Source organism: Embiotoca jacksoni, unplaced genomic scaffold, assembly GCF_022577435.1.
Source record: "Embiotoca jacksoni isolate LCO1_2020_lvr unplaced genomic scaffold, fEmbJac1.0.p SCAF_1, whole genome shotgun sequence".
Classification (NCBI taxonomy): Eukaryota; Metazoa; Chordata; class Actinopteri; family Embiotocidae; genus Embiotoca; species Embiotoca jacksoni.
The window spans coordinates 1,002,992-1,030,960 of record NW_027185229.1 but is presented as its reverse complement, the minus strand read 5'-3'; the positions used below and the strand labels follow the sequence as shown (position 1 = coordinate 1,030,960).

The 27,969-nt window shown below is 46.3% G+C and overlaps 2 protein-coding genes across 3 annotated transcripts; both read right to left on the bottom strand.

Moving 5' to 3' along the window:
* Window positions 1–36: 36 nt before the first annotated feature.
* On the bottom strand, window positions 37–8,465 carry strip1 (striatin interacting protein 1). The gene is made up of 20 exons (XM_069153609.1): window positions 8,314–8,465; window positions 7,597–7,666; window positions 6,292–6,366; window positions 6,077–6,211; window positions 5,862–5,982; window positions 5,432–5,607; window positions 5,233–5,360; window positions 4,967–5,149; window positions 4,561–4,781; window positions 4,394–4,459; window positions 4,229–4,292; window positions 4,058–4,129; window positions 3,846–3,920; window positions 2,968–3,065; window positions 2,477–2,603; window positions 2,286–2,386; window positions 2,120–2,186; window positions 1,929–2,033; window positions 1,229–1,433; window positions 37–1,104 (listed from the first exon to the last, which is right to left on the bottom strand). Exons 1-20 carry the CDS (start codon window positions 8,422–8,424, stop codon window positions 857–859), a joined length of 2,448 nt encoding a protein of 815 aa, XP_069009710.1. The 5' UTR covers window positions 8,425–8,465; the 3' UTR covers window positions 37–856.
* A 1,068-nt stretch (window positions 8,466–9,533) lies between these two features.
* LOC138200718 (S-adenosylhomocysteine hydrolase-like protein 1) lies at window positions 9,534–26,243 on the bottom strand. Of its 2 annotated transcripts, XM_069153600.1 has the most exons (18): window positions 26,110–26,243; window positions 25,715–26,018; window positions 22,755–22,866; window positions 22,295–22,438; window positions 18,576–18,676; window positions 18,031–18,133; window positions 17,397–17,491; window positions 17,182–17,288; window positions 16,983–17,099; window positions 14,946–15,009; window positions 14,031–14,119; window positions 13,752–13,822; window positions 13,526–13,620; window positions 13,325–13,423; window positions 13,118–13,186; window positions 12,831–12,909; window positions 12,402–12,522; window positions 9,534–12,092 (listed from the first exon to the last, which is right to left on the bottom strand). In XM_069153600.1, the coding sequence occupies exons 2-18, from the start codon at window positions 25,892–25,894 to the stop codon at window positions 12,086–12,088; spliced, it is 1,653 nt and encodes a 550-aa protein (XP_069009701.1). In that variant the 5' UTR covers window positions 25,895–26,018; window positions 26,110–26,243; the 3' UTR covers window positions 9,534–12,085. The 2 variants fall into 2 exon arrangements, with proteins under 2 accessions (XP_069009701.1, XP_069009693.1); XM_069153592.1 differs by having other exon boundaries at window positions 25,715–26,243.
* Between the last annotated feature and the right edge of the window lie 1,726 nt (window positions 26,244–27,969).

Here is a 27,969-nt window from a genome sequence, read left to right as displayed (position 1 = left end):
TCGCTCAAAGAGAAACCTTCAAAATTAAAGACTACATGAATTACAGTATCTTTTTATTACAGGATTCAAAGACAAAACTATGATAAATAAGTTTCACAATTTACATGTATTTTCATTTCCTTAACCTTTTTAATAAAAACAGAAAAATAAAAATAAAAAAAAAGCTGGAAAAGGAGACGGGGTGTGTAACTGGGAATTAAAGTGATTCTCCTCTTCAGTTCAGAACAGCTGTTCCAACTCAAACATTTCAAACCAGAAATCTTCTCTCCTCTTACACACACCACGAAGTAAATCAGCGATAACGATGAGGTTCGTTCTTAGAGGTCAAATATCACGTCTAAAGGTCAAATACGGTGTGAGCGAGGCCTCAGGGTTCCCAGCACACCGGAGGGGAGGACGCACGCAGAGCAACCAGGAACCAACCGTTTCAATCAGCTGTTCCTCTCTGAAGAGGATAAAAGCAGGAATGTCGTATCCGACCTGCTGAGTCTCGTCTTAACAGAAAAAACGGAAGATTTCCTCCAAATAAACTCATTTCAAATTAAAGGTGAACAAATGGTCGTGTGTTGGCAGGTCAGAGGCACACGAACACCTGAGGATGGAAAGGAGGAGCTCCGCTAAACTCATTCTGTATCAGCTGATTCAGTAAAAAAGTGGCGGGAACATGAATAAAAAAGGATGTTATTTCTGACTGAAATCACAACGATGTCAAACGTGTTTAAAGGCAGCATTTCGTCACATGAAGCGTTTGTTTGGAGTGAAACCAGCTGACGGTTGAAGAGCAGCGTGACCTCAGAGATCCTCCACCCGTCCGTCACAACACAGTAACGGGGTTCTGGTTCTGGTTCTGATGGGCTCACTGCAGCAGCTCCTCCCAGGAGATGGGTTTGGAGAAGACCTCCCTCTCCAGCCAGAGGTCGTAGTTCATCTGGAAGTCCTCGGGCAGGTCCACGCGCTGCCCCAGCACGCTCTGCAGGCAGTTGTCCACCGGCAGGAAGTCGGGGTTGCTGTGGCTCTTGTCGTAGCGCCGGCTGTTGAAGCGCTCGATGTTGGCCCGCAGAGCGCACTCCTCGGCCTGGAAGTCCCAGGGACGGGCGTCCAGGTCTGATCCGGGACAAACACACAATCAGACTCAGAGGGAGCGCGACGGTCTTCACCTCCACAGTACATACAGTACATAGTATTACATACAGTACATAGTATTACAGGTGTTGCCTCCTCCACTCACCGTTCCCGTAGGCCCAGTCGTCGTTGAGGCGGTGCCGGACCTTCTGGTAGATGGCCGACATGGTCTTCATGTTGCTCTTCCTCCACTGGCGGCCCAGATACTTGGTCTGCACTTTGAGCAGCTTCAGGACGTAGAGCTGCATCATGGCCTGCTTGACCTTCAGCGCCCTCTTCAGGATGGGAGCGGACTTGAACACAACCAGCATCTGGTGGAGGAGAGACGGATGGACGGTTGTAGAGAGTCAGTCAACCCTGTAGTTTAAACAGCCGTCAGTCAACCCTGTAGTTTAAACAGCCGTCAGTCAACCCTGTAATTTAAACAGCCGTCAGTCAACCCTGTAGTTTAAACAGCCGTCAGTCAACCCTGTAGTTTAAACAGCCGTCAGTCAACCCTGTAGTTTAAACAGCCGTCAGTCAACCCTGTAGTTTAAACAGCCGTCAGTCAACCCTGTAGTTTAAACAGCCGTCAGTCAACCCTGTAGTTTAAACAGCCGTCAGTCAACCCTGTAGTTTAAACAGCCGTCAGTCAACCCTGTAGTTTAAACAGCCGTCAGTCAACCCTGTAGTTTAAACAGCCGTCAGTCAACCCTGTAGTTTAAACAGCCGTCAGTCAACCCTGTAATTTAAACAGCCGTCAGTCAACCCTGTAGTTTAAACAGCTGCCGTTCTGTCGTGGATGTTTTAACCAGACGAGCTCTCACCATCGTCCTGGAGTGTTTCCACTTGGTCAGTTTGTTGAGGATCCTCAGCAGGTTAATGCAGGAGAACAGATTCCTCCAGCAGAACTGGTTGTTGTCTCCTGCTTCCTGTCACAGATCATCACAGAGCTCATCAGCAGACAGTAGTTGGACATCAGAGCAACACTTCAATGAACCCGACGGAGACGACTCACCAGACTCTCTGCGGTTAACTCTGGCAGCTCGTGCACGACGCAGTACGGGAAGTCGAGCACTGAAATACTGAAACGGTGAAATAGAAATCACTTTGAGTACAGTTCACTGATGCTTTCTGTCAGTAAAGGAGAGGATCTGTGTTGTTCAAAGAGGCTGTCAGAGGACCTGTTCTTAGCTGTGATGTAGGACATGATGTTCTGGTTGAAGAACTTCAGGATGAGGGGGATGCAGTTGGCAAACACCAGGTGTTGAGCCATGTACTCAAACTGTGAAAGACACAACGCAGTCAGATAAAGAGGACGTGTCCTTCAATCCAACGAACCGCAGGGACATGAAGTGATTTCCTGTTGAACCACCTGGTAGATGTGGTTGAGCTTGAAGTGCTTCAGCAGCAGCAGCAGGATGGCGGAGATGGCCTTCACGATGATCTCTTTGTGTCGGTTCACGTCCACGCCGAGCTTCATGCTCTGCAGCACGGTGGTCCTGCGGAGTCACAGAGCGGATCAGAACCAGGAGCCCAGATCGGGTCATCGACCTCCGACCGGTACCGTTCACATGTTCACTTCAAACCTGCAACTCACAACTCAGCCTGCAAAACCCTGGATTATTCATTTTTAATGGTCCCATAAAGGAAAGAAAAATAATCTGCTGACAAACCTCATCAGACATCAATACGCTCCAGTAATCAAATAAAGTAACGCGACACGTTAAACCTTTCCCACTTAATAATGATATAATATGATATAATGATATAATGATGTGATATTGGTGCTGATGGAGTCCTGCCAGTCCTCAGAACTTGATGCCGGACTGCAGGAGGAGCCGGCAGGATGTTAAGCCCACTTACGGCATCTCCTCCGGCAGCACGTCTGCCAGGATGTTGATGGAGTCCGTTTTGGCTTTGGAGGTCGGCGCGGCGGCGAGGAGGATCTTCAGCAGAGCGATCTGACGTTCAGAAACACACGGCAGGACGGCAGAGAGACGAACACACAGGGGAGGATGATGTTCGTACGGTGAGCCACTGGGATTACTAAAGTATATCAATAATGATAAATTCACTCTTCATTAATGTTTGCTTTCTTTGGTACTTAAACATTTGTGTTGATTTTTTTACATAAATACTTCCCCTGAGAGACTGTTGGGCCAAAAAGGTTCAATTTAAAGAACCGACTGAATCAGTGGAGGACAAACAGGATTTATTAACATACAGATAACGCTCATCTCTGATTGGATAATATAGTTTATAAATGTCCAAACATCAGAAATTTATGTTTATATCATCCTAATTTCTTCCTAACAGTCTAAAACTTACCTACTGGATTGTTACATCATCAATAAAACATCATGATTGACAGCTGAGATTTGAGCTTCCTTCAGTAGCAGCCTGTTTGGTTATTAAAACTTCAGTGTGTGTGTGTGTGTGTGTGTGTGTGTGTGTGTGTGTGTGTGTGTGTGTGTGTGTGTGTGATCATGTTACGACTGATTTCGGTGAAACAGTCAACAGATGTCGTCCATCTTCTGCCTGCGGTACTTTAAACATCTTAAATTTTATCTCAACACATGAAACTGGAGATTTAAGTAGTTTAAAGTAGATATTGAACTGAAGGCTGATTGTGATAGAGTATATAAACCTGTAACTATTTAAATGAAGCATCAAACTGTATCTTTAGTTCCATCAGATCTGTATGTGTGAGTGTCTGGCAGCAGATGAACTGCAGCTCTCACCATGTACTGAGGCAGGCTGGGCAGGATGCCCTGGTACAGCAGCTCAGTGGAACACATCTCCACCTCCTCTTCACCCTGACGACACACAACAAGTCACAACCTAAGAACTCCACCACCACACATCCACAGTTTGAGCTTCACCAACAGGAGGGTGAAGAGCGGATCTGGTTCACTACAGAGTATCAAAGTGATGTTGTTTTGTGAGGACTTACCCCAGACAGAGGGGTTTTCTGGTACTCCTCCTCCTTCGTGACCTGTATTTCTGCTATAGAGACGTACTTGTGCTGAAAAACACCACGAAGATGATTCATCTGAAGTCCAGGAGCTCTGCAGCTCAAAGAAAACCTTCAACCAACCTTCAGGGAGCCGTGAGAAATGTTTACCTGCTTCAACGTCCTGATGCTCTCATGTATCGGCCGCGGTAATCCGACCACCGTGTCCGTATCGCTGCACAGAAATAAACTCCATTTAATACTTTATTACAGAACATACATGTTAAATAAAGTCAGGTTTCTTTGTTCAGTTTTGATGACTAAAAACAAACTTACTTTCCAAGTGTGTAACCGATGAATTTACTTCTACTCGATTCCAGAAAATTTTCAATGTCTTTTTCCCTGTTGGAGCAAAAAAACCAAAAACAACATTAATCCAAGAATCTTGAAATGTTTATTGACGAAGGAGCCAACAGATTGTCGTCTGTAAGTGTTGACGGTACCTGACTTTGGGAGCCCACGGCAGCCCTTTGGGGAAGGACACCCTCTCTGAGGGCGGGTGAGGGAGCGGCGGCGGCATCACCTCGTCCCTCTCCAGCGGGAACGTCTCGGCTTCGATGGAGTTGTCGTTGTCGTCGTTGTCGTCCTCGTCCTCTCGGGAGTCGTCGGCCTTGTAAGGATCCTTTTCGTTGAACGCGTCCAGGTTGTCCTGCTTGATGAGCGACTGCGTGAGACACGAGGACAGAGATCATGATGACACGGTGGAGGAAGCAGGACAGACAGCATGTAAACAATGAGGGGGCCAATATCAGGTCACAAGTAATGTATTTGGCCAGAAAAATATGAATTAAATATGTTCAATATGTGCAGAAATACTGATATTCAATAGTACGAAGCAGCAGCGAGTACCTTGTGCTCGCGGCGCGCTCTCTTCTGTTGCTGCTCGATGAGGTCGGACGCCGACGCCGGAGGAGACGCCGCCCTCATGCTGCGGATGACCCGGATGCTGTCCTCCGGGAGAGGAGGAAGACTCAGATCCTCACGCTTACAGACCTTGATGCTCTGCAGCTGCTCGAAGCCTCCGAGCGTGAACTGAAACCGAGAAACAGGAGGAGCTCAGCGCTTCACGTCCGCACCGGAGCCTTCTACGGGAGGGTCGGTTGAGCGTTTCTCACCATGATGCTCTTCCACAGCAGCAGTAGGACCTTCTTCATGGGGAAGTGAGGGGCGTGACCGCTGCAGAACTTGGTGACCATGCCGAAGAGCATGACGGAGATGGGCTCGTTGTTGAACAGAGGAGATCCTGGACAGAAGCAGGTCGTTAGTTTACAGAGACTTCCTGCACGTCCTCCACGTGACGGCAGCTGAATTTACCGAGCTCCGTCCGGACGGTTTCTCTGATGACTTTCCACTCGGGCTTGTCGGCCGGGTCGTCCTGCTGGATGGTCTCCACCATCAGGTACATGATGTTGAGCAGCACCCTGAGATCGGTGCTGTCCGCCAGGGAGATGGCCGGTTTCCTGACGGCGCTACTACAAGCAGCACTGTTACTAAAAGAAACATCACAGAGGGGATCGCAGCATGTTAGAGACTCCTCAGAAACTATGACATCATCACGATTCATTAACTGATTTATTTCTGGATAAACCTTTTATGATTAAAAAACTCAAATTAAACTAAAGTTCTCGTTATCATTCATTTCTAATCTGGAGAACTTTTGAACGTCAATCCTTTCCAGAAAACTTTTGGGGGCAAAATTAGAGTTTTTAATTGGAAGTGGACTCCAACCAGCCGGAGAACTTACTCGATCTCCATGTTGAGCAGCTCCACCAGAGCGGAGAAGGTTCCCACATCCAGCAGCAGGAACATGTTGTATCTCATCCAGTGCTGCACCTCGGCCTCCGAGCTGCACTCCGCGAACGTCCCTGCACAGAAAACAGATGCACCGCCGTAACACATCCTCCACTTCTGTTAGGATGTGGTTGTGTTGGAGGTCGTGGATACGAGAGGCGGACCGACCCTGAGCCATGTAGAGAACGGCTCTGGCCACCTTCAGCCGTCTCTCCCGGGCGATGACCTCCAGGCCGTCCAGCAGGCGCATGGCGTGAGCTCTGTGCTGCTCCACATCCAGCTCCGTCCACTTCTTATCGGACACTGGAGGAGGAGATAATAACATTTGGTTTCCTCGTCGTTAGTCTATAATTATTAATACGACAGCGTGTCTCATTACGTACCGTGAGCTCTGAACTCCTCCTCGAAGCACTTCCTGTTGAGAGCGAACTCCGGTCCTTCGGTGTAACTGTAGAGCTCTGAGACAAAAACATCACACCGATTACAGGTTATGAAAGAGTGACGCATTCACAAACCTCCGTCTCCATGACGACCCCCCCCCCACACACACACTCACACACACACACACACACACACTCACACACACACACACACACACTCACACACACACACACACACTCACACACTCACACTCACACACACACACACACTCACACACTCACACACACTCACACACACACACACACACACACTCACACACACACACACACACACTCACACACACACACACACACTCACACACTCACACTCACACACACACACACACTCACACACTCACACACACACACACACACACTCACACACACACACACACACACACACACACTCACACTCACACACACACACTCACTCACACACACACACTCACACACACACACACTCACACACACACTCACACACTCACACACACACACTCACTCACACACACACACACTCACACACTCACACTCACTCACACACACACACTCACACACACACACACACACACACTCACACACACACTCACACACACACACACACACTCACACACACACACACACACACACTCACACACACACACTCACTCACACACACTCACACTCACTCACACTCACACTCACACACTCTCACACACACTCACACACTCTCACACACACTCACACACACACACTCACACACACACACTCACACTCACTCACACACACACACACTCACACACACTCACACACACTCTCACACACACTCACACACTCTCACACACACTCACACACACTCACTCTCACACACTCACACTCACTCACTCACACACTCACACTCACACACTCACACACACTCACTCACTCACACACTCACTCACTCACTCACACACTCTCACACACTCACACACACTCACTCACACACTCACACACTCTCACACACACTCACACACTCTCACACACACTCACACACTCTCACACACACACTCTCACACACACTCTCACACACTCTCACACACACTCACTCACACTCTCACACACACTCACACACTCTCACACACACTCACACACTCTCACACACACTCACACACTCTCACACTCACTCACACACTCTCACACACACTCTCACACACACTCACACACTCTCACACACACTCACACACACTCACACACTCTCACACACACTCACACACTCTCACACACACTCACACTCTCACACACACACACACACACCTGACAGCTCTGCAGACCACTTGTCCGTGTCAGAGTAGTCGAACTCGAGGTCTGGAAACTCCGACAGCCCCTGAACAGAGAAATATTAGATATGACGTTGACCAAATGTTTACACATTTAATATCTGGTGGGATTCAGACACTGACCGCAGCAGACCTCTGTACTCATCGGATTAAGTTATTGAGTTATAATTGTTATACTTCGTTTTATTCTGATTGATGTTTCATAAACTGCGTTGTTATGAAACCGGTCAGACTTTGACTTCCTGGTTGTTTTAAGCTGATTAAAGGAGCAGATCTGCAGTCTGAGGGGATCCGTGTAACACCTGGAGGTGAGATGACAGCTGAGCAGCGGACAGAAGAAGCACCTTTGACCTTTAACCTTTAACCTTTTACCTTTAACCTGAACATGTAAACCGGTTCCAGTCCGGCCTGAGGCTGGCTAGCAGCGGCTAGCTGCCTCCTGCTAATCCCACACTGCTGTTCAACGTTATACGAGTTAACATGCGCCAGGTAGAACAGGGATATCCAGCTTAATTAATTATGTATAAATAAATATAAATATATATGATAACAGCAGATCTTAGCTGCTGTTAGTTTCCGGTTCATGTCGAACCGCCGGTGAAGCTCCACCGAGCTAGCTCCGTTAGCCAGCAGCAGTAACGGCCTCGTGTTGGTGTCCGAGCTGTAAATCAACGGCGGACTTGTGTCTTCGTACCTCGGAGTCTTTCCTCTGGCTGCGGGTGAACTCGCCTCTGCTTTTGTTCGGCAGCATCGCTCTCTGTTTGTTGTTCCCAGGCAGCCCTCCGCCGTTCCCACCGACGTCCATAATGTTTAGGGGGGCAGCGTAGTCTCGCGAGACGATCGTGTTTCTGCGAGAGTTTGACGCTATGACATCACATCGAGTGTTTTTACATATTTTTTAAAAACGAAAATCATAATAATGAATTAATTGTAAACTTGTTCACTCATAAATGTCAAAGATCAAAAATCTCCCCCAACTTCACTGTATTTTTGAGTGAAATTAAAGAATATGTTGAGACTCTCAAACTTATTAATACTACAAAAGATTTTTATTTTTCTCTCTTTTCTTCCTGATATATTTACATTAAGGGAATTTATGTATCCAAGTGCAGTTATCTTGATTAGGGCCCGAGCACCGGTGGGGCCCGACCAAGTTTTTGAAGATGTTGAAACTGCAAAAAAAAAAGCCTTTTTTAAAAAAGAAGAAGAACAAGGAACGAGATCGAGAAAAAAAATAAAACTGCCAGCGGGAATATGCCGACCCTCGCGTGCTGCAGGTCGGGGAGCCGGCGGCCCCGACCCACCGGCTCCCCGACCCACCGGCTCCCCGGCCCAACGGCGGCCCCGACCCACCGGCGGCCCCGACCCACCGGCTCCCCGACCCACCGGCTCCCCGGCCCACCGGCTCCCCGACCCACCGGCGGCCCCGACCCACCGGCTCCCCGGCCCACCGGCGGCCCCGACCCACCGGCTCCCCGACCCACCGGCTCCCCGGCCCACCGGCGGCCCCGACCCACCGGCTCCCCGACCCACCGGCTCCCCGGCCCACCCGCGGCCCCGACCCACCGGCTCCCCGACCTGCAGCGTGCGAGGGTCGGCATATCACTGCTTGCAGTTTTAATTGTTTTTCCTGCTGTTATTTATTATTTTACAGACTTTATTTCATTCCACATTTCAGTTTTTCTGTACAATATAATGAGTACTTGTCTACATGGTTTGTAAATGTATATCTTGTTTAATAAAAAAAAATATATAATAAAAAAAAAAACGCAGGCTTTATATTCTTACTGAAGCATCTACACATTTACTATATACACAGTGATTTAATTATGATATAAATGTAATCCCAAACATTAAGTGTCGTTGGGCACATAGGCAACACACCAGTCTGTGAAATGATGCATCTGAGACAGATTTAAATTAAAACAGCAGTTTATTGGAGGAAATAGTGCACAGAAGTTTAACAGGGTGTAACTGCTGAAATCGTGTTCTTCAAACTAAACTACAGATAGAGTGTTAAAAATATAAGCTTACATTTTAGCCGATCTATATTTTACAAAGCTGTCTCCAAATCAAAAACTCCAAACCAGCAACAACCGTCAGATCACGGTGGTGTTTTTTGACTCGAGTCCAGCTGTTTGCTCCCGTTTGTAACATATTCATTTGTCTCTATAACAGAGTTAAACTTGGTTAAAACGAGCATTATTATCAGCTTTTCAAGTGCTATTATGAAATGAAACTGTAGGTTTGTTAGAAGAAACAAAACTGGGATGAAAGATACATTAAAATAAATGTAAAACGTTCACAACAGAGTTTAAAATGATTCTTAATAATGTCTAAAACAGCTTACAGTAATTATTAGCATATTAATGAGTAATGTGAAACACTGATCAGACAGAGGAGAGGACGTGTTGCTGCATAGCTTTCACTGTATATTGCAAAATAACAGCCGTGTTGGGCGTTAACGTACTCTGAGAAAAACGTTGATTAGTAAAGTGAGTCACAAGGCACCGTCAACTGATCAGTAACCACGGTTACAGCGCGATGATGTCCTCACTGAATGTCCTTGGATGTAAAGCTGTTAGTGCAAAGATGAGAAGCACTTCGCTGCAGCACGCTGTCGGCTGCGACTCAGACAGAAATCATTCACAGTTATGTCACAGATGAAATGCAGCAGTCACCTGCACGTGAAGAGGATCTTTAGGTTGTTTTGAAGGGTGACGCAACAGGATACCGAGTAATACTGTTTGGAGTAAAGTCAGCCCAACGATCCCCTGCATCGAATACAGCAGCCAGACTCAACCGACACGTTATACATACAGTTTAAATTCAAATAAATCACTAAACATATTCATCCAGTGTGCCCGCTATTTTAAAAATATGGTGAATATAGAGATTAATGTGAACTTGTGCATTTTACGAGTTTCACTAAACATTTTCAAGCCTTTAAAACAATGAAACAGAAACACTGTGTCATTAAAACACCTACGACAGCACAAGATAACACAGAAGAGACAGCTAACACAACTGAGAGTTAAATGTGCTAAAAATAAAACTTATCCATGTCTAGTCGCACTGCATCTCTGGGTTTACTGTTGTTAAATTCTTTAATTAAAAAAAAAAATACCAAAAAACAGACGTCCTCTAATTAACTCCAGATCAGAGTCCTGACAAATCGAAGAAATAAAACCACGGTGAGCAGAATAAACACGGTGCATGATGCTCAGCCGGCGTCACACACCAAACACATTCACTGTGGACAGATGAACCTCACAGCTGATACAGTACAGCATCATCATCTGATCGGATCACACTAAATATTTCATCTCAATGACAGTGAGATTAGACATTGATACTACAGTCAGAGAAAAATATATTTACACATAATTTGAGATATCTGAATGCCCTGAGGTGCAGAAATCCTTCTAACCAGACACCAAAACCTCATTAAGGACGCGTTTTAATAAGAAACAGAAAACCTGTCTTCTTGTGTGTTTTAGAGGTGAACAGGTAGCGACGCTGCTGCAGGTGGTGAATGATGCTGATGATGCTGCAGAGGGCGGCGCGACTCCTCTGCAGCTCGTGAATGGAATGTTTTAAAATAAATTCTTCGATACCAAAGCAGGAGGAAAACTTTAAACCACTGGACGGTAAAAACACAATCCAACACACGCCGACAGGAGCCAAGTTCTGATTTACAGTTGATCACGTCGTTATGGCTCATCTGGAGGCAAACGCTCCGCCGACAACACAAAGAACCAAACATCTGGATGACTCAAAGTTTCATATCCACCGGCTCTGATTTGGTCCAAAAACATTCAGTCGGGAGATTCACATCGGCTGTTTGTCTTTTTGTACAACTCAAAACATGCCTACACTTTTTGTTCTGATTTATGGCTGTAAACAGATTTAAGCTAACAGTTAATTAGAGAGCCAAAACCAAGAGCTAAAAGTGTCTAAAATGCTGGAGCAGTTAGGGCACCTACTGCCAGCAGTGAGTCTGTCTGTCTGCACGTCAGTGTGTGAATAACGTGTCAGAGAAGCTCAGTGAGTTTTGTGGGTATGAATCTGTTACAGTGTTTATATATATTTTTTTAAACTGAAAAAAACCAGCATCAAATGAGAGTTTAACTGATTTCACAACCAACCATAAACATTTCAGAACAACTGAAATCCTCCTCTCAGTCATTTGGCACAATATACTGATATATTATTCAGAGAGGAACCAGCGAGTATGAAAACATGCAATAGGAACCGTATCCGACAGCTGAGTGCTGCAGGTACATTAAGTTTTCATGGCCAGCTGAGTGCGTCGTCTGTGGGAAGCAGCAAGTAAAGCAAAAAACCTGCCACGGCCTCTAAAGTACAACTAAACACAAGCTGCGCATCCTGTGAAGAGTAAAAAATACAATATACAGAAATCTGTTTTTATGAGGAACGTAGAGGTGCTCTGAGGTGTCTGGAGATTAATACCTGGAATAACACAAACACATTATGATGAGAAACTCTTGGTTTTATTTAGCCTGCTATAATCTATCTATTATCTACAAAGTACCTCAAGGTTTATTCAGGATTAAGCTATTTGTCTCTGTGTGAAATTCTGGTTTTATAATTGTTGGTCTGGTAAAGAAAAAAAAGTCATTATTGTAGGCTATAATTTGAAATAGAAATTTGTATATTTTTAGAATGAAATAGATGAACAATAAGTTTTAATCCATTAAAAAGTGCAGTTTTTCTTACAAATATATTATTTTAAAAGATTGAGTATGTTGAGAGTTGTACCTGTAGTAGTTGGGTTTAAAGGGGCCGTTCTTGTTCAGACCCAGGTACTTGGCCTGCTCATCAGACAGCTCTGTCAGGTGAGCGTCAAACGTGGCCAGATGCAGACTGGCGACGTATTCATCTGTAAAATAAGGATGAGGTTGTTTCATAAGAAACACAAAAGGCCTGCACACAGTAAACCCTCCTGCAGAAGAGCACAGTCACAGAGCGAGTTAGGTAACCGCGAACAGAACCAGACTGCACGAGTCACTTCACAGAGGAACTTAATCTCGTCGTAAATTTGTAATCTCTGAATTTGCATGCAATGCGGAGTGCTGAAGCAGTAAATTCCTGCGCTGCAGTCGCACAGCCCGACCGTGAGCGATGCTGCTGGGAAGCTTTGAACATGAAAAACACTTCGGCCAGCCGTTAAAGTATTCATATCCTCACCCATCTTTTTGGGAAGCAAGTAAACGTCCTGCTTGTAGCGTCCCTCCGGAGCGTTGTACAGCTCGATGAGAGCCAGAGCCTGAAAACACACGCAGTCATCACACTGATGGAAATAAACACGTCATGAAGGAGAATAAATGAAACTCTGGCCTTCTGATATCAGAGAGAAGCTCCAGCTGTGAGCCTCCTCTGTACCGTGACATTTCCAGGTCACATCAGCAGCTTATCTCAGCCTCTCTGCAGAGGACGGCTTTAATAACCGTGGAGGGACTTCAACAACACGTCACCTGAGTGGTGGCGGTGATGGACAGCACGAAGGTGGGCACGGTGGAGCAGCTGAGGTTCAGGAGACGTCCCTGCGGAGAGGAAATCAACGTGTTGGCAAGAACCAATGAAGAGGGAAATCTCTGTGGTGTGTTGTGGTCACGTGATGGTCACGTGATGGTCACGTGATGGTCACGTGACGTGACGGTCGGATGGATGCAGCCGGTCACCTCAGCCAGCAGGATGACTCTCTTCCCATCTGGCCAGATGACGTGGTCCACCTGCGAGCGGACCCTCTCCCAGGTGAGCTCGGGGGTCCGGAGACTGGCCTGCAGGAGACCAGAACGTCCCTGATTGTTTGAGCATGTTTGTGCACACTGATTGAAATGAAACCAGGATGGATTTAACTGCCGTCATCGTCACTACGTTACCACATCGATCTCGGTGTTGGAGTGCCCCATGTTGCAGACGATGCAGCCGTTCTTCATGCGGTCCAGCTGCTCCCTGGTCACCACGTTCTTGTTCCCTGCACACACACACAACCAGACTGTGTTCATCACGTAAATCAGGAACTGACAGAGAATCATCAACTAAAAAGCATTTGTTATAGATTGAAATATAAAAAAAAACTAATCCCAGATCCCAGAGTCACGTTACCGGTGCATGTGATGATGACATCAACCTGCCGGATGACCTCATTCAGTTTGACCACTCTGAATCCATCCATGCTGTTTATACAGGAGAGAAATCAGCACATCAGTTCAACATGAAGGGGCGGGGCTTCCTGCGTGCTTGTCTGAATGTTAGTTAATAATTCTGGGAGATAAAGAAGAACATCATCTTTCTCTGGACAGTTGTGCAGCTCTGCTCTGCTCTGCTTCTGTTTCCTCTTATTCCTACATGTAAAAACATCAGCGATCAGCTGGCCGTGCTCACCAGGCCTGCAGGGCACAGATGGGATCGATCTCTGTAATGTAGACGACGGCTCCCAACGCTTTCAGAGCAGCACAGCAGCCTTTTCCAACCTGGACGCACAAAACAGGGAAACCATGTGATGTCAGACCAACAGAAATAAAACTAAACACTAACAATACAAACACGTCACATGACTTATTATTAGTCGTAGCACCTGCCACTTTTCACCATCACTGCTTTTTGAGTCAGATCTATCATATTTAATCAAATATTGTTACTACTTATTAATATATACATTACAAATATATACCTCATACATTTTAATTTGTACTCTATCATTTTCTGTACATTTATATTATACTGTATATTAAATATATCTTATACACATTACTCATAAAGTGCACATTTCCGTGCAATTTACAATATATCCTGGAATTTCAAAATAAACAATACTTTTTTTATCACCTAGATGCAATAATAATTTTTTTCTTGACATTACTCTGTACCTATCAAGGTGTATTTATATATTTTATGTATATGGCTTGCGTGTGTGTATTTATACATTGGTTTTTATTTTTTTTACAGTTTTCTAAAAATGTTTTCTCTTTTATTTTATTCTTTTTTATTGCATGTGTATTTTTAATTTTGTCTTCCTGTGTACTTTTATTTTCTTTCCTGCATTATTAAGCTGAGTCTTATCATTTGGTATCCCATCTCTTCTCTCGTATCTTATCTTATTCATGTAAATGCAGTCAGACTGTGATCGTGAACATGTTCTGAACTCCTCAGTCAGACGACAGCTGCACTCTGTTGGTGTTTGAACTTCTTGGCTCGTGTTGTGAGTTTCTAGTCCTAAAACGTCTCCTCCTGAATGTTTCCTCTGCTGCGTGATGAAGATGAAGATGAGCGCTGCATGTCATGAGAAGAATCTCTCACCTCTCCGTACCCACACACGACCACCTGCTTCCCTCCGAACATGACGTCTGTGGTCCTCTTCAGGCTGCAGAGGTTGGACACACAAAGTCAGAACATTTAGTGGAAGTTAAAAACAAAAAGCCGTCCGTCTGTGTTGGACTCTGAAATCTGGCTCCTCCATCATCACGGACAGTAAAATGTTCTTTGGTTCGGTCTGTTCCAGACGGTAAAAATATTCTCTGATCATGTGATGTATGTTCTGTTTCTGTGTAAAATGTTTTTCTCTTTGCAGAATAAATCATCTGCTTCATACGGGACCAGCTGCTGCAGGACAGCAGGGCAGCTTACTGATAACTCATCAACAGATAAATCCTGAGCAGCAGACGTAGAAACCGCTGAGTCGGCACACTGAAAGAACGCAGGTGATAATTAACAGTAAACAGGGACGTTCTCAGATGATCAGAGTCCAGAGAAGCTCCAGTCAGCACAGAGGAAGACTTTTAGAAACCCACAGAGGTGCTAATGAGCAGCAGTGTTTCCTGAGCCGATCCATGTTCGGTGAAATTGAACTGATCCTGTAATATGAGGGACAGTTTAAAAATAAAGAATCATAACTGATCAAAGAGATCTGTGCTGTGTTCCAGATGACATCCGTCCATCCCCCTGACAGGAAATGACCTCATCATGTGAACACCACCCTCCAAAATATCTGCAGTCTTAATTATTTTACCCAGAAATCAGTGATGACTGTTAATACACAAGTACAACATCTGGAACACAGGTACAACATCTGGAACACACGTACAACATCTGGAACACAGGTACAACACCTGGAACACAGGTACAACACCTGGAACGCACGTACAACACCTGGAAAACAGGTACAACATCTGGAACACAGGTACAACACCTGGAACACAGGTACAACACCTGGAACACAGGTACAACACCTGGAACACAGGTACAACACCTGGAACGCACGTACAACACCTGGAACACGTACAACACCTGGAAAAACCTGGAACACACGTACAACACCTGGAACACGTACAACACCTGGAACACAGGTACAACACCTGGAACACAGGTACAACACCTGGAACACACGTACAACACCTGGAACACGTACAACATCTGGAACACAGGTACAACACCTGGAACACAGGTACAACACCTGGAACACAGGTACAACACCTGGAACACACGTACAACACCTGGAACACGTACAACATCTGGAACACACGTACAACACCTGGAACACGTACAACACCTGGAACACAGGTACAACACCTGTAACACGTACAACACCTGGAAAAACCTGGAACACACGTACAACACCTGGAACACGTACAACACCTGGAACACAGGTACAACACCTGGAACACGTACAACACCTGGAAAAACCTGGAACACACGTACAACACCTGGAACACGTACAACACCTGGAACACAGGTACAACACCTGGAACACACGTACAACACCTGGAACACGTACAACATCTGGAACACAGGTACAACACCTGGAACACAGGTACAACACCTGGAACACACGTACAACACCTGGAACACGTACAACATCTGGAACACACGTACAACATCTGGAACACAGCACAAGTCTTTTTTACTCATTTAAGGTCAAGGCCCTGAAAAAAACCCACTACAAATATTACCCATGATGCACCTGGGCTGCAGCAGTAATATTCATGAACACTACTGAAGATGAGGTCTGGTACTCTGATGAGGTTTTTAAATCAGACTTTCCTGAACTCCCTCTGGAGCCACAACAAGATTTACACAAAGCTTTTCCACAAACTAATCTCTCAGTGATTCATGTGAAATGATGAGATTTTCATTTTTATCACTTAAAAAAAAGGGAACTACTGTTATTTAACATTTCGGTGAGTTGGCAGCTGAGATCATGTTTTCCAGTCAGAGATGTTAGCGGGCGTGTTTGTAACTGTCACCTCTTTATTCTCTGTATTAACACCTTCCACTGGCTGGTGTCTCTAAAGTTCCTGAGCAGGTGTTTGTGAATGAGTTGTGTTGCGGCTCACTCACCCGTCCAGGATCGACTCTCTGCAGCAGTACAGGTTGTCAAACTTCTGCTTCGTCACCGAGTCGTTCACGTTCATGGCCGGCACACACAGTTTTCCAGCTTTGGACAGCTGATACAACCTGAAGGGAGAAGACAGGAACGCGTTTTGTATGTGTTTAAATATTAAAAAAGGAAGTTCACATCTAGCAGACGCTGACTGACCTGTGAACCCCGGTGACGCTCTCCTCCACGATGCCCCGGATCTTCTTGAAGACGTTCGGGTACTTCTTGTACATCCAGTGAGTCAGATCTCCTCCATCGTCCAGGATCTGAGAGGGAGAAGTTATGTTGCTTTTTTACAAAGAAAAATATCTACATACTGATATTAACTAGGGAACAGTTTGACTTGTGGTGTATTTGTCCACGTCTCCACCCACCATGTTGGGCTGCCACCCCTCCGTGTTGACGCAGCGGTCGATGCACCACCAGAAGTCGTCCTCTGACTCGCCCTTCCAGGCGAACACCGCCACACCTGGAGCAGAGCAGGAGAACATCCTGAGGCCTCTGACATCAACGCTGGTGAACACGAGAGTCTACATAACACCAGTAAATAAACACTCACAGTTCAAATTCAACTGTAAAATATGTTGCAGAAGAAATCCTTCTCAGCTTCTCCGACTGGACATGAAGGTCATTATTAGGTGTAGAAAGAAGCTGGAGATGTGTTCGGCAGTGACAGATGTAGTTTAATGAACAGCCCAGCATGAAGAGCAGTCCGTTACAGACCAGCAGACACCTGAACACATTATTCAGCTCTTCACCTCATGAACATGTCTCCTGTGGATATTTAGTACGTCCTCAGAGCGTCACGTAGCAACCTGAGATAAAAGGAGTGCGGTCCTGCTGCTCCTTCTCTGAAAGGAACATCTGATGAGATCCTGATATCTCAGCAGGGCTGAACCAAGTTTATTTAACGTTTCCAAACAGGAGACGCTCACGTGGAAGAACTCTGCTCGTAAGAAAACATCTTCTTCTAACATCACCGGTGGTGACATGATGTCCACAGCTCACCTGTCTCTGACAGAGCAGCAGCCACTTCGTTCTGGGTTGAGTAAATGTTGCAGGCTGTCCACCTGCACTGAGCCCCGAGAGCCACCAGCGTCTCGATCAGCACCTGGAGACACAGCAGGAGGTCACCATGGTAACGGTCCAATAGGAAGGAAGAGCGGTTCACTGGTCAGATATCAGACTGTAGATCAGTCAGTCTACAAGTATGTTATTATTCAGTAAAGATGAAATGAACCGAGTCTGTGATTTACAGTTTATCTGATCAGCTGACTGATGAAAACATTTATGAAAATACTCACAACTGATCACTTTAATCCTTTAATACAGTGAAAAAATGTCCTGATGAAGAGACACTGTCTCCCTGCTGCCTGTCTCCCTACACCCCGTCTCCCTGCTGCCTGTCTCCCTACACCCCGTCTCCCTGCTGCCTGTCTCCCTACACCTCGTCTCCCTGCTGCCTGTCTCCCTACACCTCGTCTCCCTGCTGCCTGTCTCCCTACACCCCGTCTCCCTGCTGCCTGTCTCAGGTGTTGAAGGTACAGTCTTACCGCCGTCTGAGCGGTGATGTGAGTGCAGCCCACTATCTTGGCTCCTGCCAGCGGTTTCTCACTCTGCGCTCTCTTCCTGAGGGAGATCAGCGCCGACATGTCTGGACAAGACGAGACAGAAACAGATCCATTAGAACTTGTTCATTCTGACCTAAAACACTGAACATTGATGGCCGAAGATGGCGCCGCTCTAGCGGTAGCCTGTTACAGCAGCTCCCCCCCCGAGTGTGTTTTGTTTTAAGTATTTTAAGTTTATTTTAAGTATTTTTCTTTCTTTCTTCTCTCTTCGGAGTTGTTGTTTTCTTTTCTTCACGTGTGTTAAGTTAACGGTCAGACAATGGACCGTAATTTTTCCTCTTTCTGGATGGGGGCATTGTTATTGTTTACTCTCGTGATCAGCTGATCGCGCTGAGTAGACCTCTACTGCTGCTGCCCGGAGCGAGGCCTGAGATCCCAGACGAACTTCGGAGAAGAGGTCGGGGTTGCAGAGCTGGAGCTAAACTGAAGGAGGAGATATAAACCATCGGTACCGGCGATCTTAATGAGGAACGTGAGGTCGTTGGCCAACAAGACGGACGAGCTCGGCGCTGGTAAAGACCCAGAGAGAGTACCGGGAGTGCAGCATCATGTGTTTCACCGAGACATGGCTGCACTCACATCTCCCGGACCACAGCGCGGCCGTACCCGGCTTCAGGACTGTTCGGGCGGACGGAGATGTTGTTCAGAGCGGTAAGATGAAAGGTGGAGGGATTGAAGTCTATGTGAACGAGAGGTGGTGCAATCCCGACCGTGTGTGTGAAGGAACGTTTCTGTAGCCCGGACATTGAACTTCTAGCCGTGGGGATGCGTCTGTATTATTTACCGAGGGAGTTCACGTCCGCCATTGTTATCGCTGTGTACGTTCCTCCATCAGCTGACGTAGAGGCAGCAGTGGACACCATCTACTCCACTGTGTCCAAACTTCAGACTCAGCATCCCGGTGCATTTCTGTTAGTTACTGGAGACTTTAACCAGTCTGGATAAAGTACTGCCAACTTTGCACCAGTATGTTAACTGCCCCACACGAACAATAAAACTCTGGACCTCCTGTATGCTAATGCCATGGATGCATACAGTGCTACTGCCCTTCCCCCCCTTGGTAGATCAGACCACAACCTGGTCCTGCTGACCCCCAGGTATGTTCCTCTGGTGCAGAGGCAGCCTGTAACCACCAGGACTGTGAGGAGGTGGACACAGGAGGCTAAAGACGCCCTGCAGGACTGCTTTGAGTCCACGGACTGGGACGTGCTGTGTGGACCACATAGGGAGGACATCAACAGCAGGACGGACTGTATCATAGAATACATCAAATTCTGTGAACACACCACCGTACCATCCCGGACTGTAAAATGCTTCCCCAACAATAAGCCGTGGATCACCAGTGACCTGAAAGTTCTTCTTAATAAGAAGAAAGCAGCCTTCAGGTCTGGGGACAGGGAGGAGCTCAGGAGAGTGCAGCGCCACCTGAAGGAGAAGATGAGAGAGTGCAAGGACTCCTACAGGAGGAAGCTGGAGGCAAAACTCCAGCAGAACAACATGAGGGAGGTGTGGACCGGTATGAAGGAGATTACTGGGTTCAAGGGGAGAGAGAGACAACCAGGGGGAACCTGGAGAGGAACAACCAGGGGGAACCTGGAGAGGAACAATCAGGGGGAACCTGGAGAGGAACAACCAGGGGAACCTGGAGAGGAACAACCAGGGGGAACCTGGAGAGGAACAATCAGGGGGAACCTGGAGAGGAACAATCAGGGGGAACCTGGAGAGGAACAACCAGGGGGAACCTGGAGAGGAACAACCAGGGGGAACCTGGAGAGGAACAACCAGGGGGAACCTGGAGAGGTCCAATGAGCTAAACTGTTTCTTCAACAGGTTTAGTTCACCACCCTCATCTGTCTCCTCCACACACCACACCTCCCAAACACCTCTTCTGCCCCCCCCTCCTGGTGAACTGCATAGAGCCCTCAATCTCAAAGGACTCTTCCTCCATCGACACCATGACCACCCACCCCCCCCACCCCCCCACCCCACCCCACTCTCTGTGACGACTGGCCAGGTTAGGAGACAGCTGGAGAGACCACCAGCGCAAGGCTGCAGGACCTGACGGCATCGGCCCTGGGGTCCTGAAGACCTGCGCCGTCCAGCTGGCTGAGGTCCTACAACACCTCTTCAACCTGAGCCTGAAGCAGGAGGAGGTCCCGGTGCTGTAGAAGACGTCCTGCCTGGTTCCAGTCCCTAAGAAGACGACTCCATCCGGCCTCAACGACTACCGACCGGTTGCCCTCACATCTCATGTGATGAAGGTGCTGGAGAGGCTGGTCTTGGCCCACCTCAGGCTGCTGGTGAAATCTTCTCTGGACCCGCTGCAGTTTGCGTACCAGCCTCATGTGGGAGTGGACGATGCCATCATCTACCTGCTGCAACGAGCTCAGTCTCACCTGGATGGAACCGGTGACTCTGTGAGAATCACTTTCTTTGATTTCTCCAGTGCATTTAACACCATCCAACCACTGCTGCTGAGGGAGAAGCTGTGGGTGGAGGGGGTGGACGCGTCCACCGTCTCCTGGATCACTGACTACCTGACAGGCAGACCACAGTTTGTCCGTCTGGGCGGTGTGCTGTCTGATACGGTGGTCAGTGGTATTGGAGCTCCTCAGGGAACTGTTCTGTCTCCTTCCTGTTCACCTTCTACACCACTGACTTCCACTACAACTCAGAGTCAAGACATCTGCAGAAGTTCTCTGATGACTCTGCAGTGGACGGTGTATAAGGGATGGACGGGAGGACGAGTACAGGGCAGTAGTGGAGGACTTTGTGGAGTGGGCGGGAAGAAATCACCTGCTCCTGAACGTGGCCAAGACCAGAGAGATGGTGGTCGACTTCAGGAGGAAGACGACGGCTCCACAACCGCTGAGAGTTCTGGGAGAGGAGGTGGACATGGTGGAGGAGTACAAGTACCTGGTGTCTCCATGACAACAGACTGAACTGGAAGACCAACATCAATGCTGTCTACAAGAAGGTGATGAGTCGACTCTTTTTCTTGAGGAAACTTCGATCCTTCAATGTGTGCAGCCAGATGTTGGAGATGTTCTACCAGTCTGTTGTGGCCAGTGCAAAAAAAAAGCTGTGTGTTCAAAGGCATTCAGACAAAGAATTCACTTCGCTCACTGACTGGCCAAAATGTCCACCGGCTGTGACAGCAGAGGGTTGGGGGCAGTTTCTACCATATATATATATATACTGTACTGTATATACTGTGCATTTTATATTTTATATTTAATATTTTTTACTGCTATTTTATTGCTTTCTATTATTCTATTATTATCTTATTGCTTCCTGTATGCTGCTGTAGCGAAAAAATTTCCCCTCTGGGATTAATAAAGTAACTACCTAACCTAACCTACCTAACCTAAGTTAAACAGAAAGATAGTGAAGTCCGAACAGACCGAAAATATCTCTGGATAAAAGCTCTCTTTGAAATAACTTTTTTTTTTTTTTTCTCTCAACTTTATTTTAATCTGCTCATTTTTTCTAACTGTGTGTTGCAGCTGCTGGTCCAGTTTTAATTTCTTGAATTAGATCAAATGAAAACAGATCAGTAAATCTGGACACTGTCACTGTAAGGTCACTCTGAGGTCACTCTGAGGTCACGTTGAGGTCACGCCATCCTCTCTGTGCTATACCTTGTTCTGCGATCTCGATCTCTCGCCTTCCAAACTCCGCCTGCTTGATGTTCTTCACACAGAAGTCGCTGCTGCCCTTCGTGTTCGTCTGCGTCTTGTCGCGTGGAGACGTCTCGTCGTCGGAGCTGTCGGTGTACGACGCAGCTGCAGAGGAAAAGAGGGTTTAAACACTTAAAGACAGAGGAAGGTACTCAGTATGACCAGTTTGTTAAAGATTGAATATATGATAAGGAGCAAACAAACAAACAAACAAAAAATCAACATTGAGTTTTCTTTTCTTTTTTTTAAAACTTAATATGTATTGATGTTTGGATGAACTTAGAGCTCCATATTCATCTTCAGCTCTCCGACCACACTGGTACAGTTTACATCAATGATAATAGAGCATGTAATTTTTTTTATTAAAATAATAAATGAGTGAGACACAACGTGCTGCAGAGACGTGAGCTGTGCTTGTTACCGGAGCTGTAGCTGTCGGTGGATGACTGGGAGATGGAGCGGGATAGCGAGCGCCGACCCGCCTTGGTGGGGAACCTGCTGAACTCCTGTTTGTCCTCCACAAACTGGATTTGCTAAAACAAACAGGAGTCGTGTTTCAGTTATTTCACAGCAGGTTTAAAAACTGGAAGTATTTCAACGTAAGGACAGAAGCAGTTTAAAAGTTAACTCTAGAGTTCAGATGGAGGTTCGGTTCTGTTCAGACTTCAATGAAGAACCGTTCAGAAACTGGAGGCTTTTGTTTCTGTTTATTGTTTACGTGACTCGACAGGATCTGATGGAAAGAAGTTGTGAGCCACAAACACTTTGGCAGCATGATTTTCGTCCTCAAAGTAGTGAGCTCATTTGGTTGTATTTCCAGAAATAGATGTTACAGAGGGAAGCAGCCCGACCCAAACTCTGGTGTGGATGACCTCTGACCCCTGCTTGTGCAATGATGGTGAACATCCCCTCTCAGATTTGCTGTAATCACAGAATTTGATTCCCCGCTGGGAAATAAAAACCAGAAACCACATTTCCACTGTGGTGTGTTGAACTCACTGCTTTCAATGAATCCTACAAATTAAAGTTGCCAAAGATGTTCAGTTTTATTTTAATATCGAGGTATTAAAGTGACATGAAATGTGATTAATTCACACATCTAACAGACTTCAGCGTTACAAAACTTTGCACTATTTCAGCTGCTGCAAGTTATTCATAAAGTTTTCATGTTCTGTATCCCAATAAGGAGTGTACATACACATATACATATATACACATATACATATATACACATATACATTTCTACACATATACACAGTGCATGTTTACTGTAACAGGGAGAGCTGATGTTTTTGTCGTGTACATAACTTCCTGCCTGCTCAGCTGTTTTTTTAATCGCAGCAGTAATCAGAACATTTGTGTTGACAGAGGTTTTGCGTGCTCTGTAGTAACATGAGATCTTTAAGAGTATTTTCTCTCACGCAAACTCCAGATTGAAGGTATGAAACCGTAAACAGGCAGATCTGCACACCTCAACACTTTCTGGAACGTGTTTGTTTTCCTTTTCTTTACGGTGCCGGGTGATGTTTCCAAATCTGTTTTTATGTAGTTGCAGTGTAAGAAATGAGCCTGCAGCCTTTATCAGTGTAGGATGCAAGATGTTCCATCATTAACGCCACTCAGCTTCATCTTCTCCAGGTTCTCTAGTCAGGATACAGTCGTCCTGCCACTGAAAACCTTCCACATACCAGTTAAACACCGCGGCAACCGGGAACAATGTGAAGCTGTTTTGTGGAGATTAGGTGAAGAGACGCCACATATTTCCTCCTGGACAGGACGGTGTGAGGTTCAGGGTCCCAGAGCCTGAAGGACTGATGAGCGCTGCTCTGCGTGAGCTGAGTTTATCACCTGTTTTATATCATTTTACTGCATGTGGTGTGTATTTAAGTTATGTTTCATATCTGAGAGTATTTATGTTTCACCTGACAGACAGAAGTCTTTAACTAAGGTTAGAATTTTAAGAAAAGCAACTTAAGACATCTTCTTCTGTGTTTTAGAAGAATATTGTTGACAACATTATTTCTTACCAACGGTATTTCTGATCGCGTCATTGTTTTGTTTTCAAATGCATGTCAAAGAGATTACAGTAGTAAACACGATTAATGGGGCTTGACTAATAAAAGTAGCTAAAAGCCCTACTCAACCATCATCTCCAGTCTAATTCCCTTTTATAATCTTTTTGTAAGCTTGCACCTTAATTTAACCATTAACAACTAAATATTAACAACAAACAAAATGGTCATTAACAAAATGACCATTTAACTTTAAACTCAGAGGGATTAAACTACATGAACAACAAACACCTTCAGGAGCTTTATTAGACTTCATATGACAGATAAAAGGAGCCGTCAGCCGTCCAGGAGACAGTTACATATCATACATATGTTAACTGTGCTGCCCTGACTGAGTTACTGTTGAAATCATTTCATCATCTGTGATGACAGCTGTAAACAAAGCGCCTCCAGAATGAGGATGTGAAGCAGTTAATGTAAAGCTGCCAGACTGAACAATAAATCTTTGGTTGAGCATGTTGGGACTTTGAATTTGACAAACTCAAACTATGAGCTCAGTGCTTTCACAGCATAAAAATAGACTCAGCAGTTTATTCTGCTCAGAACTGGTATTTATTTGTTCCCCTTTTGTCCAGCCGCGATGAAGCGCGTGAATATTTTCCGTCCTAAAGCCTCAAGAATTCAAGACGCAGCTCTTCCTTGTTCCTTGAATGTGTCATCGTTGTTTTACAATTTTTGCATGGAAATATTTCTCTTTTCTTTGTGTCTGGGAATCTTTTGTTAACGAGGGAGGTGCAGAGGAGGTGCAGAGGAGGTGCAGGTTGTAAAAAGGTACTTTTAGGATTTGTAAATAAATAAAAAAGACCTTTGACCGTAACTTTCTGTTGTTCCAGACTGTAGTTATTCTCGACATGATGGTGGAAGTGACTTCCCATGACTACTTACTACTTCACTATCTGGGTACAACACACACACACACACACACACACAGACACACAAACACACACACACACACACAGACACACAAACACACAAACACACACACAAACAAACAAACAACCTTTTAAAACCCTCTCTTCCCCAACAGAAACATGTCTGCAGTGTTGTTACTCTTTATTTTGCACTAAGAGAAAATCAATATCAATTAAAAACTGTGTTAAATGTCTGTATCTGGCAGGTGAAGGGTTGAGATCAAGGCTACTGCTTTTATTTGATCTTTATTTATGATTTACTCCCAGCATACTTCTGGTGCCCAGTGAGGACCAGAAACAGATGCTGCCACAGATACAGAATATTCCATATAATATTGCTGTTACTCTGGAGGCGGTGTCCTCAGAGGTGTTGGACCTGCTGCCGGCCGGTGTCCTACCTTCTTCACCGGCTTGTGAGTGGGCACCGCGGTGAAGGCGCTCGACAGCTCTCCCATGGTCACTTCGCTGTTCTTGCTCACGGTCATGGCTGAATATTTCTCCGCCACGTTCTCGCTCTCCTTCACCTCTTTGCTCGCCTGCTTCCCCTCCAGCTTCGCCTCCCCGGCCGGCTCCGACATGTTCCGCGGCGGTCTGTGTGACGTTACCCGGGGACAGAAATACAGCAGCGGCCGTTGAGTCCTCTCCGGTCGACACGTCACAGGCCAACGTTTACCGACGTCCTCGCGCTGCTAGCTGCCTACTCTGCAACGGCGGACGGAAGGAGGCTTTCAGACTACGGACACATAAAAATAGACAATAACTGTGATTAATAAGTCAATTATGATGTGTGGACTTTGATTTGGGCGCTGAGAAATATCGTGATGCGGTCTGTTGGTGGAGGCGCGCGGCTTCCGTGCTGGTTCCGTGCTGGTTCCTGGTTCCGTGCAAGCTCAGCTGTCACCTGGCTGAGTAACTTTGTGGGCGGTAACAAACAGACGGAGGGGGCGTGTCGACGTGTTAAGCTGCATTCAATGTCAGTCGTAAAACACCGTTTAAATTATGAAAATATAATATAAAGCCGTCGTGAATAGATAGATAGATAGATAGATAGATAGATAGATAGATAGATAGATAGACAGATAGATAGATAGATAGATAGATAGATAGATAGATAGATAGATAGATAGATAGATAGATAGATAGATAGATAGATAGATAGTTACTTTATTAATCCCACAAGGGGAAAAAAATTTTTTAATGGTCAACTAAAACAACACACATGGGTTTAAAAGTAGGCCGAAGCTTTAAACTGTTAGGAAATAAATACTGAGTTCAAGTACATGTTTGAAAACTTATTTTTAAGCTTGGTTTCAAGGTTGGGATGTAATTAACTGGCGTTCATGGGAATGAGCTGGTGTTATTATCTGCATGATGATTGTTAATGGGTTTGTAAGTTATCTAAGAAATTGTGAAAAATAAAATAAAAACAAGCATTATCAATCTTCAAATAACCATAGCTTGGTGTAATCTACATTTTTAAAAATCACAAAAAGATAAATTTTCGGTTTCCTTGGTTCCTTTTTATTTGTATTATTTGTGTACTCTAGGCAGATTGTGAACGTATTATGAAATCAAAATTCTGTTTCTTTGTGACCTGTTTAGAATAAGTTGTCCATTGTACAACATTTAAATCAATAAAGGGTTAGGGTTACTGGTTAAAAAAAAACTACCAATTCCCGTGCATCGCTTCTTTGTCAAAATGGCTCAACAGCGCCACAACCACATTGACTCCCACTCTGTGGCCACAGGTGGTATCGCAATTATTTTTTTCGTGTTGCGTTAATGGGTGAGTTGAATAAATAAAAAATAAAAAACGGCTTAAAAATTTATAAATTCATCTTCCTGAATTAATTTAGGTTCGTAGACTGTTAGATTCAAAGAGAGGATCCTCCTCCTCCTCCTTCTCCTTCTCCTCCTCCCCCCCTCTCCTTCTTCTCCCCCCTCCCCTTCTCCTCCTTCTCCCCCTCCCCCCTCTCCCTTCCCCCTCCCCCCCTCTCCTTCTCCTTCTCCTCCCCCCCCTCTCCCTTCCTCCTCCCCCCCCTCTCCTCCCCCTCCCCTCTCCTCCCCCCTCTCCTTCTCCCCCCCTCTCCTCCTCCTCTTCCCTCTCCTCCTCCTCCTCCCCCCTCTCCTCCTCCTCACCCCTCTCCTTCTCCTCCTCCCCCCTCTCCTTCTCCCCCTCCCCTCCCCCCGCTCCTTCTCCTTCTCCTTCTCCTCCTCCCCCCTCTCCCTTCCTCCTCCCCCTCCTCCTGCTCTCCTCCCCCCCTCCCTTCTCCTCCTCCTCCCCCTCCCTCCCCTTTCCTCCTCCTCCCCCTCTCCCTTCCCCCTCCCCCCTCTCCTTCTCCTCCTCCCCCCTCTCCCTTCCCCCTCCCCCTCTCCTCCTCCTCCCCCTCTCCTTCTCCTCCTCCTCCCCCCTCTCCTCCTCCCCTCTCCTCCCCCCTCTCCTTCTCCTCCTCCCCCTGCCCCCTCTCCTCCTCCCCCCTCCCATCTCCTCCTCCTCCCCCTCCCTCCCCTTTCCTCCTCCTCCCCCTCTCCCTTCCCCCTCCCCCCTCTCCTTCTCCTCCTCCCCCCTCTCCCTTCCCCCTCCCCCTCTCCTTCTCCTCCTCCCCCCTCTCCTCCTCCTCCCCCCTCTCCTCCTCCCCTCTCCTCCCCCTCT